The 14,643-nt window shown below is 36.1% G+C and overlaps 1 protein-coding gene across 1 annotated transcript in view; it reads left to right on the top strand.

The window, feature by feature from the left end:
* The window catches only part of LOC131077749 (uncharacterized protein At2g34160), a 70,879-nt gene extending 63,477 nt beyond the window's left edge, over nucleotides 1–7,402 (top strand). Inside the window, exons 4-5 of the mRNA XM_058015297.2 lie at nucleotides 6,708–6,772; nucleotides 6,855–7,402. Of these exons, the coding sequence (XP_057871280.1) occupies nucleotides 6,708–6,772; nucleotides 6,855–6,947 (158 nt within the window). The 3' untranslated portion in view covers nucleotides 6,948–7,402. The remainder of the gene's footprint in view (nucleotides 1–6,707; nucleotides 6,773–6,854) is intronic.
* Nucleotides 7,403–14,643: the final 7,241 nt, after the last annotated feature.

The following is a 14,643-nucleotide window of genomic DNA, read 5'->3' as shown; positions in this document are numbered from 1 at the left end:
ACAATAATTTTTTTAAGACAAAAATTAGAAAACCAAAAAACTAGAGAGCTCTCCCGAATTGTGGAAACCAAACCTCCATTAGTGGCCAAAACTTAAAAACGCGTGGAAGGAAAAACGCGAGCCTTAGATGCAGCGGGATCAGGAGCAGAAACCATGAACCAGATCGCGCGAGTAACAAAACAACCATAATGTGAGCAAAAATCGTGAGTAACTTGAGTTGTAGTTGTAGAGAAATAAAGTTGTCGCCATCGATGTCGTTGCAGGTGCAGAAACCCTTGACCAGAGGCGCTACCAAACTCCCAAAAAACGGTGCACAAAAATCTACAAATCCGTTGAAAATGTAGAGACAACGCAAAAAAAAAAAACGTCCAATGCATAGACGCGTGGGCCAAAAATGCAGAATGGAGGACGTAGGTTTTGCCAAAATGCGAGCAGCACAGAGACAAACTGATGCCTCAAATGCCTGCAGAAACCCTTGCCTCTGAGCCACAAACCAAACAAAACCTTTGGATTTGGAATCAACAACCAGATTTTTTTCATTGAAAAAAAACACTTAAAAAAAAATTCTGGAATATTTTTCCACGTACGAAGAGGCTACAAATAAAAACCTCATTGACCCGTTTTGATACCATGTTATGGTAGATCAATGTATATTAAACAAAGGAGACAGAGACTCCTTAAATAGATTTACAAAGACGATGTTTCTAAATGAAACAATCGTGAACTGAAGACAGAAAATGAAACTTCCTAAAGCAACTAAGATGACCATTAAAGAAACATAAATATTTTAATAAATTTTTATTCATCACTTGCCATGTTTCTCAAGAGAGTTCAAGTGAAATTTGGTTTTTAGATAGTGGATGTAGTAATCACATGACAAGAAATATAGATTTGTTTGCTGCTTTAGATAGTTATATGAAGTCAGAAGTTAAATTGGGAAATGATTATAAAGTGTGTGTAGTAGGCAAGGGTGTCATTAATGTTTTGAGAAAACATGGTGAAAAAAGATTTATTCCAGATGTTTACTTTGTGCCTAGCGTAAAACATAATTTGATGAGTGTTGGACAGATTGTACAAAAGGGTTATAGAGTATCTTCTGAAGATAATATTTGTACCACATTAGATACACCTAGCGAACAATTTATTGCCAAATGTTGCCACTCAAGAATTAGGAGTGAAAGTCAGAAGTGTTTCAGTTGCATACAAGACAGCAAACTTAGACCAAACATGGCTTTGGCATCTAAGGTCTGGTCACTTTCATTTAATAGGTTTGAGTTTATTGTAGAAGCAGCAGATAGTAAAAGGATGACCGCTGCTTGAGCTGCCAACTAGTTCATGTGAAAGCTGTATTTTGGCGAAGCAACATAGATAAAGATTTTAATAAGCTGCCAACAAGTTCATACTGATCTATGTGCAGTAGCATGTATTGTAATGTGAATAGATGTCCTACAAATAGTGTCAAAGATAGAGTTCCACAAGAAGTGTGGAGTGGCAGGAAACATAGTGTTTCTCATTTAAGAATTTTTGGATGTGTAGCATATGTACTTGTACGATGAATTGAGAAGAAAACTAGGTGACAAAGGTGAGAAATGTATTTTTATTGGTTATAGTGAGGAATCAAAAGCCTATAAATTGTATAATCCTATCATCAATAGAGATTTTCATTTTAAAAGCATGAGATGGAAGAAGTCAATCACTGTCACAATCATAATACCACAAGATGAAGAAGAATATATGAAGATCATCATGTGCAAGTAATCAACCAAGTACACAAACACAAACACAAGTACACCCGGTTCCCCAACAAGAAATGTCCAAGTAGATGACGTGGAAGAGTAGAGAACACCAAGAAATTTGGTACAAGGTGAATCATCTGACTAACAACTAAGTGATGATTCTGATCCTACTCTAGCCCAGCTAAGAAATCAATGTAGAGGAAGATTAAGGAAAACAAGAAGCTCCGATCCCCCAACAAGGAATGTCCAAGGAGATGACTTGGAAGAGTAGAGAACACCAAGAAATTTGTTACAAGGTGAATCATCTGACTCACAACTAAGTGAAGATTCCGATCCTACTCTAGCCCAGCTAAGAAATCAATGTAGAGGAAGATTAAGGAAAACAAGAAGCTCGAAGTAGATTAATGAGCACGGAGAAAACAGATAAGGTAACTTGGATTTATGTGCAATTTTTTTGTTTATTTACTCATGATCCTGTATATTTTGAAGATTCAATGAAGTAAGAAAATCGGGTCTAAGGCTATGCATGAAGAGATTGGTTTTATTAAAAGAGATAAAATATGGGAACTAGTAGATTTTCTTGAAGGTAAATAATGCATAGGAGTCAAATGGGTCTATGAGACCCAAGTTCAACGCATAAGGTAAAGTGGAGAAACACAAGGCCAGGTAAGTAGCAAAAAGGTTTTGTACAATAATATGGAATTGATTACAATGAATCATTTGCATCTGTGGTAAGGTCTGATACAGTTAGAATGGTTCTAGCCATAGCAGCACAAAATAATCGGTAGGTTTATCAGATGGATGTCAAATCAACATTTTTGAATGGTTTTTTAGAGGAAGAAATTTATGTGCAACAACCACCTAGATATGAAGTTTGTGGGCATTAAGACAAGGTATATAAATTGAAGAAGACTCTTTATGGTCTCAAGCAAGCACCAAGAGCATGGTATAGGCAAATTGATTCACACATGATTAATAATGGATTTTGCAGAACTATCAGTGAGTCCACATTATATGTCAAATATTTGATTTTTATTGGAGATTTGACCATAGGTATGTTTAAATCAGCCATGAAGAAAGAATATGAAACAACAGATTTAGGATTGATGGGATATTTCTTAGGCATTGAAGTTGTTTGGTCAAACTTAGTATGCTAAGGATGTGTTGAAACGATTTAGGATGTTGATTTGCAAACCAGCACCATCCCGTCACAACAAGAACCAAAATCAGTAAAGAAGACAAGGGATCCAATGTTGATCCAACATTGTACAAAAGACTTGTAGGAAGTCTGATGCATCTCACAGCCACGGGGCCAGATTTCATGTATGATGTCAATCTAATATCAAGTTGTCAAGTTGGGAAAAGTATTTTTGTGATATGTAGCAGGAACAACAGGACATGGAATATTGTATTCCACAACAGTTTTTTATTTTATTTGATTGGGTATATTGACAGTGATTTTGTAGTTAGCGCTGATGACAGGAAGAGTACTTCTGGATATGTCTTCCATTGTGGATCAGGTGTCGTCTCGTGGGCATCAAAGAAACAACCTATAGTGGCAATTTCATCAGTCAAAGCAGATTGTGTAGCAGCAAGATTAGCAACATGCCAAGCAGTCTGGATGAGGTGAGTTATTACAGATTTATTGCATAACCTTGAAGGACCAACTCCATTATATGCTGATAACAAATCAGCAATTGCATTGTCAAAGAACCATGTTTTTCACAAAAGGAGAATATCAACAAATATGCCATTTCATCAGAGAATTAGTAAACAATGGATAATTCTACCTGCAATTTTGCAGATCAGAAGATCAACCGGCAGATATTTTCGCATTTTCACAAAGGCATTACCAAAATATCATTTTGAATATCTAAGAGATAATTTGGGCATTGTGGATGCAGTTATGGGGGACCGTTGAAATGTGTAATTTCTCCCACTATTTATGGGGAATTTATTGCCCGTTAAATGAGTTTGTTAATTTGTTTTAGGTCTCTTAGCATATTTGGGTTTTATTGTTTGTTAAGTCCCCAACTTAAACATATTGTTCGTTGAAACCACTTGTAACAAAATCTTTATAAATTAGAGGGGCATTTGGAATCGAATTCATTTAGAGGTAAAAAAATTATTTTGTGTCTGAATGCTGAAGTATTCCCAAGTTAGAATTGTGTGAGCTAAATGAAGGAAGTTTATTTCGAAACATGAGGTAGTGACTGAGAAACGAGTGAAGTAGTTGTGAAAATGAGTTGTTTCTGAATTTTTAATCGAAGTGGAAGAATTTGCCAGCTGAATATTCAACATGGTAAGATGAAGAATTCATATAGAAGCATCTTGAGTTGAGGGCCCTTCTTTTTTGAAGGGGATGGGCATGCTATGCCCTTAATATTTTATCGTCATTAGTTTAATAAGGTTAAGCATTTGTGGCATGCTTAACCTTAATATTTCTATTTGTTGCTAGTTATTTCCTTAGGCCGACATAATCAGGATGAAGGGTGTATCTCTACTTAGTTATGTTTATAAATGAGGAAGAGAAAGGCTCTCCCAAACTAGGTGGACACCTCCTTGAAGTGGTCTTTAATCTAGCTAGAATTGCATGTGTTAAATGTTAAGCACTTGTGGCTTGCTTGCTTAACCTTAATATTTCCAATTGTTATTTTTTTTTATTTCCTTGGGCTGACCTAATGAGGATGAAGGGTACTTAATTATGTCTAATTAAGGAAGAGAAAGTGTCTCCCAAACTAGGTCACCCACCCATCATTGTAGAAATTCTTGAGCTTTTATTCACAAAAAAATATCCTAACAAATGCAATCATAAAGTTTGCACCAAGTTAACTAGCTAATGCATATATTATATCTACTGGCATCCAATGGTTGAACTTTGCGTCATCAATAATTGGTTCTACCCTCAAAATGCATGCTCTAATGCTATATGTTGAAATTATAGCTTCTTCTATTTTCATTATAGAAGACAGTCTTATTTAGACATCATACTCGTTATTATGCACAATCAATTTGATTTTAGAAAATCTAAATATAATACTAGCTGTTATAGCTTGAACAAACAATATTTCTAATAATAAGCTAACAAACAAAAGATGATGTAATATCTATGCTAGTGCTTTCTGCTATATTTAAGATTGTGTTAGCATTGACCCTCTTTGCATGGGTATATTTCTTGCTGCCTTTTTTCTCTTGCAAGGGACTATATTCTTTGGACTCAAAGTTCTTGCCATACAACCGTACGCTTCTTCGATTATGACATTTGTAAAACCTTCAATGGATTTTGGTGAGGAAATACATTATAGTAATTGCTTGTAATGGTTTTATTTGTTTACATAAAAATTCTTTTGGATAAAAGCATAAGCCTAGGCTATTTATGTACGCCACTAAATCATCATTGTAGAAATTCTTGAGCTTTAATTCCCATCCATTTTCTATCCAAATTAATTTAATCTTCTGACCTCACCCATTAGCTGTACCTTGAATCTCATTTTTAATTATAAAATTTCCTTAGAATCATGTTTTTGGGTTCTTCTTGAATGACTATACGTTTGACTGAGATCATAGTTTTAAAACTCGTGGACTCGCCACGGACTCGCCACGGACTCGCGAGTCCATGGGAGCCACGAGTCGACTCGCCAAGACTCGCCGAGGCGAGTCCATCTGAAAGACTCGCGAGTTTTTTGCAAGGACTCGCGCGAGTCTTTTGCATGGACTCGCGAGTCTTTCAGATGGACTCGTGCGACCCAGAGAAAATGTCATGCAAGCTTTAAAATTGAGTTTAACATGTGAAAAAATTAGGTCTCTCCGTCAGGATTCATATATGGAATATAACATTTAAGTATAAGTGACATTTCCTTTTCCTTTTATCTTTCTTCTTTCTTATACTTTAAGTTATATTCCATATATACTGTCAGGATGTTTGAGAGTGGTTTCGGACCTCCAGGAGTTATAATGCAAAATCTAGTTTTTGGAGGATTCTTCAATTTTCCAGACTTAGTCAGATTTCAGGATCAGGAAGACATTCCAGACTTAGCCAAATTTCAGGGCATTTGAAGATCAAGATGACATTCCAGACTTTAAGTTATATTCCATACATACTGTCAGGATGTTTGAGAGTGGTTTCGAACCTCCAGGAGTTATAATGCAAAATCTAGTTTTTGGAGGATTCTTCAATTTTCCAGACTTAGTCAAATTTTAGGATCTTTCGGCGATGCCCCTTGACCCCAACTTGGGGGCGTTGCCCCGAAACCCCCGTCGAAAAATATGGGGGGAAATTGCGCCGATGGAAGTAGGGAAAATTTAACCTCCGAGTCTGATTAGGCTCCATATAAAAGCATAATTAGCATTGAAGAAATCTTGGTATTATACATTTTAGAGTTGAAAGTTTGAAACTATGAGTATGTGACATGTGTAATGTTTCAATTATGGCTCTTATGTTCTCTAAATGCATTAATTTCTTTATGTTTTTTTGTAAAACTACGGTTTTTTTTTTTGCCGAGTCCTTGCCGAGTCTTTCACGAGTCTTTCACGAGTCCGAGTCCGAGTCCAAATTTTTGGTTTGCCGAGTCCGTGGCGAGTCCGAGTTTTTCAACTATGACTGAGATGCCGGTTTCCCAAAATCTGCCTTGACATGTTAGGGCATAGCCTGCCATTGGTACACCTGTATATTAATTAAATCATGTCATGAGCACATCGCAACTGGATCGAACTGCTTCAAGATTCAAAGTTCATAAATGTTTCTGCATGTCACTAGAAGCCAATAATGTGCGTGTGGTGCTTGAATTACTTTGGCATACATATGTCGTCTGACATATTACCTTCTGTTAGTCCTGTAAATAAAATTATCTGTATGCAGTTTGAGTTTGGTTCATAAGATAGACGAATTGATCCTCTCGAACATCATACTCATGACTAAAAACTAAAAAGTATTACTTTCACAATGTGTGTTTTTCTTTGTTTTCTTTTCAGGGATCTTGACATCTACTGTTGACATGAAAGATGAAACAAGGGAAAGACCCATCCAGAAAGCCAAGGTATTTTTATAGATTTGTGGGGAAATTTTTTTTCAATAACAATTGAAATGTGCTAAGTATTTCGTTTTGTTTGACTGGTTAGGTTGAAATAATTTTAGCAAAAGCTGACAAATTTGATGAATTAATGGCTGCTGCCGCTGAGGAGAAAAATCTGGGAGGTGAAGATGAGCACTAATAGAAACCTGTTCAAGGAATGGCTCTGATCTCTCTGTATATCATTAGGTTTAATGAGATGTGTTTTCTTGAGCTTTTGTTTTTTTCTTGAAATTTTTGACATAAGTGGCTTCCTTCAAAGAATCTTGGAGTCTTGAAGTATGGTCATCAATGATAGTGTACTATTTTATGTCATGTTCATTCTTTCTCAAGTGGGTTTATTCTGCATTTTCTGTGATTATGTGGGCAAATGAGTCATATGGAGGTGAACACACGACAATTGAAATGTCTATCCTTTTGTTTCTTCTTTACAACTTGATCTGGGCAATGTAATGTCCTTCACCATAAAATTTCTTCAGCATTTGTTGATATTTTTGTATTCAATAATTGGTTTGTTTTAGCTAGGACTGATTGAGTTTGTAACTTTGCACTCTCTGAAGTAAATGAATTTTGAGTTGTGTGGGCTGTTCGATTCTTTTTCATGTTCTCTGTGAATACGTGGGCAATTTCGATTCTCTTTCATTCTGCATTTCCTGTGAGTACGTGGGCAATTGAGTTAATGTAATGCCATGCACTACCAAATTTCTTTACTCTGAGTATTTGTTGTACTTATCTTTGTAACTAATAATTCGTTGCTATTAATGTGTACTGTTCCAACTTTCAAGTGAATAATTTTTTAACACAGTGGCTTGTTTTTACTCTTTCAACTTAAAGAACAATCTACAATCTCGAATCTGTATGTTTTGTCGCCTTTTGGAATTATGTTATTTAGTTTCCACTCCTAATGTCTTCGTATCTCTATGATACACTGATCAACCAGTACCTATCTTGAGGTTCGTCCTTACCAAAGACAAGAATAGTATTGGTTGTTCTAGTCATGAATATTTTTTCTGGTTTGTGGTCGGAGTCATTTTTCAGAAGTTCTAGTTTATCATCGTTGGTTAAATTGAATTTTGTGCAGTGGCCATTTTTTCTCAACTAGGATCAACATATGGACAAGTGTGTAAGTGAAGTTCTGTTGCAAATTCCTCTGGATGCACCAGTTTTGCCCTTTTTCTTTTTGTGTATTTATTCAACTTTTCAAGGTTTTTTTGTTTGTTCCTTGGTATAGATGTGAAGGAAAACAACTTGAATCGACTGTTAATATATAGTAAATCTCATAGCGCAGAAATGCTGTTATTATATAGCAAATCTCATAGTTAGTGCAGAAATGAAAGATTCATTTCAACTTACAGAACAATCAACTATCTCGAATACTATCCATCCAAGGTAGATTAAGAAACCATTAGATTCCAAAGAAAATTTCTCTTTATAAAATTATTTTCTATAATGAAGGCTCGTGCTCAAACTAATTATAGGTACACCTAATCTTAGAAACCCATACAGGGATGTCCCCAAACATTTGGAGTCTAGAGATATTTAAATTGCTTCTCCATATCATTCATAGAAGCATCACTTAGAAAATTGGGGAACTCCTACAAAGGTTTTTCTCAGGCATACTATATAAATTATAGGGTTGCTTCTCTATATCATTCATAGAAGCATCACTTGAAAATTGGAGAACTCCTACAAAGGTTTCTCTCAGGCATACTATATAAATTATAGGGGTTTTCTATAGTGTTCATGTTTGGTTGATAAGAGTTGTAAATGAATTACACTTGTTGACCAACATATGACGTGTTATGTCTCGTGTTATGTTATAAGACATCTTTGAAAAAATGAAAATGAAAACCAAAATGGATTTTTCAAGTTGGTGATTGGATTATGATGAGCTTATGATAGAATGTTTAGTGGACTCATTTTTGGGCTGTTGGATTTTTAACTAGGATTTGATAGTATAAATGAAGGGAAATAATGAAGTCAAAATGGACTCTGCCCAAGTTTGTGAGTGGATTATAAAAAAATTATTGTAGATGGAAGGAATATGTTATATTTACCTTGTGGATCCTTATTTTCAGAATTGGGTTCCGATTTCTAATTAAGAATTTGGGTGCCATATGTTACGGGTTTTTTTTTTCTTTTTTGGTCGTCTCCATGCTATTGTCTCCATCCATCATACGCTTTGTATTTCGACCTTTGGGCATTTACCAATTTTATCTTTGGTCATAATTCTTTTAAAATACGGTTGTATTACCACCTTTGGTCATTTTCTAATCTTATCTTTGGTCATAGTTCTTTTAAAATAATTCTAAATACTTTGGCTGTAGTGTTCCACCATGAAGGGTCAAATATTAAATAAATCTAAAAGTACCGAGTTCGTTCATTTTGCCCTAAATTTGTGTAAAGATGGTAAGCAAATCATTATTGTTACTTATTGGGAGATCTATAATTGTTGTTACTAATTGGTATTTTTGTACGATAGGGTTTCTGTAAAGTGCCTTGCCTAATTTTTGCACCAGTTTTAATTGCACTTTACTTTCAAAACTCAGTGAACATAATTTCTTTCAAATAGATTGATTTTGAAATGCAGAAACATTCATTGTACAATAGAGTTTTAAATGTCTTGGCATCCAAATGTGTATGGAAAATATATTACTGATTGGAATAAAATAGAGTGACATTATTCAAATACCAGTCTGCTTACAACAAATATAATTTCTGAATATCTCCTTAGTCTATCATTAGCAAAGATGGAGCTATGTAGTATTAATCGACCTCACAAACTCCAATAGTTCATATGTCAGTAGAACCCATATAAAATAAGAATCGTGGCAACAACTAATCCACAGCTCTTTCAAGGAAGACACTGTCGAGTGCTGAGTTCCAGATGTCATAGAAAGTCTATCCTTTCACAAGCTTGGTTCCTTATGATGCTTTTCCCAACACAATCCTCCCCAAACTCATGTTACTGTCTTCAAACACGAACCTTCTGACTCTCCAGGCAGCCGGCAGTAATCTTCAATTATGCCAATAATCTTCAGGAACACCAATAGTCGGTATTGAACGCCAATTTCAGAAATCCTATAAGCCAAATAGAAAGATTTCTTGTTCACTGAATCGATCCTTTTTAAACATTATCTTAGAGACCATCGGCAATCTTACATTTCCCGTACCAAGAAATTATCGGTTTGCACCATAACGGGAGACTAACACAGAACGACAAAAATGCTTGCTAAAAGCGTAGGGAGATCGCCTCAAAAAAGAGCACTACATCGATAATGATATGATATCTACCAAAGCAAGGATGCTCGAGTTAGGATAAGGATTCGACCTCAAAACAGAGCACTACACCGAAAATGATATGGTATCTACCAAAGCAAGGATGCTCGAGTTAGGATAAGGATTCTTCAGAGAAATCGTCCTTCAATGAGTGATATAATTAGAGGCCAACACTTAGCAAATTGAAGCTCCCGCCATGATTCACTAGAACAAATTGAAGCTCCCGCCATGATTCACTAGAATAAATAAGAACCACACCACAGGCAATGTCCAAGCGTGGATGTCCCACGTTAGAGAAAGGGAAAGGGACGACGTCTTGAGGAGTTTCATACGCCACACCAGGAGTCTCGCACTTCAGAGAACATACGATTTGTAATATTTGTAATAAAATGAATAGTATATACGCCAATTGAGAAACCGCTTTCAGATAGGAGCGTGAGGGAAATTGGGCATCTAAAAAAGCAACTATAAAGTTTTGGCGAATCTTGTTAAAACCTCAATGGGTAGTGTTCGTGAAGGTGGTGCTCACTAAACAGATAGAGAATTGTAAGAGAATTTTAACTTCCTTCCGCTATCCCTATCCTGCCAACCGGAGGGACCTAATGTTAGCTCTGAAGGATAGGCTATGCCTGGGCCGAGAATAGATAGTTGGCACGGAGCAGATGCATCGAGTTCGGTTCACTGGACTTGGTTGGGCTCACTGGAGTATCCAACTGCGAGATACGATTTGTTTTCCAGATTGAGATGCATATCCATTTCCATAATATATAGAGTAGTGGATATAGTTCCAATAGTGGACACCTTTCTGTCAACCCAACTTCCCGTAGTAGATTGTAAAGGAGCCTAAAAAATTGATAATGAAAAGTTCATTAATGAATATCACATGTACCAATAGTCGATAATTTTTCAGCTTTTTTGTCTTTTATTAATTCATTTGTGCACCATTATTGGCCCATTTGTGCACCACTATTAGGGCATTTGTGTATAACTATTGGGGCATTTGTCCATTAGGAGAATACTGTCTGGTTGTCCAGATGTACTGCAAGTAGTTTTTCAATCTTAATTTTCTTGTCCAGCTCAACAATGGCTAACCTTTTAGCTTCAAGTCTCCTATACAGATCATTTGGAATTTAATGAACTACTTCCATCAAAAATTTCTTGTATATATCTAAGTGTAAAATTACACTGTTCTCAATGCTTTCCTTATCATCAGCAAAGGAAAGTAGAGTAAAAGAAGTCTCTGAGGAAACAATAGATGCATGGATATATTCTTTGTAGAAAAAGAAAAACAGGAAGAACTACTCAAACCAAAGACTATTAAAGCATATCAAAAGGACCATTTTTTGACCTTTATGCATATGATGATTTCCACAGTGCGCATCATTACTATTGCCTAAGTTGTATACGGAGACAAAAAAAATTGAAATCCGACATACGGTTTGAGAGTTCTATGTGTACAAAGTTAGCTATGTCCACTATTGGAAAGTGATTGCAATTTTTAATCTTGTTAGATTAAACAGTTTCAACATGTATACATTTAGATTCAATTAACAAATCCTTAAAATATGAAAGAATAATACAAAAGAACAAGAACACAAAATTTACGCGGGGAAAACAATTTTAGGTAAAAATCTTCATTCCAAAAACAGACAATGGTTACAATAGAATCACAAGTTCTATCCATTTAGACATTTACATAGAGATTTACATTTTGCTTCATCATAGAGAAAAACAACATATCATTCGTGAAATGAATTCCTCTCATACAAATCCTCTAGCAATCCCTATATTTGTAGAGTTTACAATGCCAAAAGGAGCAACTTCTCAAAAGCGTATATTTTCAATGTTCCTACGAATGTAATTATTAACTTCCTTTTGCTCAAGGCGTCGAAGATGAGATAAACAAGCCTCTTGACAATTTAGAACTATTTATTTTACTCCCAAGTCTATTTGGGTGGAATATTTGGTTCCATTGAGAATCTTTTCAAATTAGTGTTTAAGGATAAGTCAAAGTTGTGCCACATGTCATGTGGAAGGAAATTTGAGGAGCTCTTAAGCATTGATCTTATTCAAAATTCGTTCCTTATGATAAGTGTCACCCTTCTTGTTTGTTGCACCCAACTTGCCATCAACTTGCCATCAAGCCTCACCTAAGCTTTGTACTTTGGAAACTTAGCCTCATGGTTCAGTAAGAAGCAAGAAGTAGGATTAGTTTCATGGTTCGGTAAGAAGCAAGATTAGTCTCATGGTTCGATAAGAGGCAAGATTAGTCTCATGGTTCAGTAAGAAGCCAAATTCATCATGTGCAATCCACCATCCTCTTGCACTCTATACTTGGGGAAAGCTTCATCCATGCCATCCTACCATCCACATTCTCTATATCCCTCATCCTTCATCCATCATCCTATATAATTCCATTCTCATTTCCTATATTTGATCTTGACTATCCTATCCATATCCTCCATACCATATCCCTCATCCTATCTAAATCTATACTCCATTCCTACACTCTATACTTGGGGGAAAGCTTCATCCATGCCATCCTACCATCCACATTCTCTATATCCCTTATCCTTCATCCATCATCCTATATAATTCCATTCTCATTTCCTATATTTGATTTTGACTAGCCTATCCATATCCTCCATATCATATCCCTCATCCTATCTAAATCTATACTCCATTCCTACATATGATCTTGATTAAGCTAGAGGCAAAATAATATCCATGCATGCTTTGGACAATACAAGCCTTAATTCCTCAAACATCCACATCCCTTGCACATTATCCTTCCATCCCATACACCTTTAATCATAGTCCTTCCATCCTTAATTGCACTACTCTTAGAGTGGGGCATTTTACTCATTTGTAACATAGTCCTTGGATCCTCATCTACCTATCCTTCATGCTTTATTCCTCCATATCATATCACTATTCATCCACTTAATCCATCCATATCCTATCCAAGCAATCTCCCCATTCTCCCATCCTTTTACCAAGCCTTGGTTCTCCCTTGTCATTGGTTCCCATTCTATCTACCATCTAATCCTATTATAGCCAATTAGCCTCCTCCCATCCTATCCAATCAATTTATCCTCCTTTTACCCCTGTAATAAAAAAATCCCAAATCAGTCCAACCACTTAAATACAATCAATCCTAATCCATGCAATCCAATCTTGTAATCAATCCCATCTTTAATCAATCCATCATCTTGATCCAAATCAGCTGAGAATCTATTGATCATATTCAATCCAATAATCATCATGGGATGTATCATTCCCAATCCTTGGGGTATACATTGTTCTTATCATCAACATTGCTATCCTCTTCAATTAATCAATTGGGTTTTAGCTTGACTAGGGGAAAATTTTGGTTTGCTTTTGGTTTGTTGTGCACTCTTACTTGTTTCTTGTGTTTGTTATCATTGTTTGCATTTATCATGGTCTTTGCATCCTATTGCCATAAAGGCATCATGGTCTTCCATATCGTGGTGTCATAAGACCGATATTTGCACTTGACCTTTTTGATCGTCACCTCAGTTCCTTATACCTTGGTGCGTAATCTCAAGTACAATATCGAATCTAGTTTGCTCGTATCATTGCAACATGATTCTCCTCCATTTCACCTCTCATTTGCACCTTCATCATCCCTACACTTTTCCCTTTTATCCTATAGTCCTCCTATCCATTTTGAGAGCATAGGTCTGTGTTCTTGGAACCCACATGTCCTCTTGAGGGGGCATACTACTAGCTCCTTGTCATCCTTCCTCATCTTACCAATGATTGGCACATAATGCTAATAGTCCTTATCCTTTTCTATCCACTATGTTTTTTTCATCGGTAATAGTATTATTTTTATTAAATTAAAGAAAATTTACATTCTTGACTGTCCATAAAGTACCAAAACACCATCCAAAAAACTACAAACCATCCTATTTTACAAAACCACTAACCCATCTATGCAAACCGCCATGCAAATTATAGTTCGAGCACTCAAAACTGACTCATTTTAGTAGCCAAATTATGAAGTCTAAGTAATACAAACTACTTAAAGCATAGAAATTCAAAGACCAAGATTAGGGATTAACCCCTCAAACTAGAAACATAGTGAAAAAATCCAGGAAAGGAACTACCCAGATGAAGAGCAAGGGTCCGTGTGCTCCCTCTTCCTTGTTCGACATTCTGCATCATCATTTGCTCCCTCTTCCATGGCTCGGGCCTCTTCAATGGCTCACTGGAGATCCTCCACCTCCATTAAATCAACACAGATTTTTAACACCTCCCACCCAATTCGAGCCTCTTCCCCAAAGTTATCTCTTGGTCGATAATCTGGCCACCTTAAAAAAGGTGTATTTTTGTCCTAAGATTCGATGGAAATTCAAAATTCCTTTGCAAAGATCAAATCCCATGCCAGGAACAACCCATTCATACACGGTTTCTAGCCATAAGTTGTAGTCCTTTGGGATAATGGCTTCCACCACCTTTTTAACCGACTTCAATGAGTGCTCCAATTCTAAACCCCATGCCACAATAAGGGAATATGTGTCCATGTTTCTCTT

Source organism: Cryptomeria japonica, chromosome 3, assembly GCF_030272615.1.
Source record: "Cryptomeria japonica chromosome 3, Sugi_1.0, whole genome shotgun sequence".
NCBI classification, from domain to species: Eukaryota; Viridiplantae; Streptophyta; class Pinopsida; order Cupressales; family Cupressaceae; genus Cryptomeria; species Cryptomeria japonica.
This window is presented reverse-complemented; position numbering and strand designations above follow the sequence as displayed.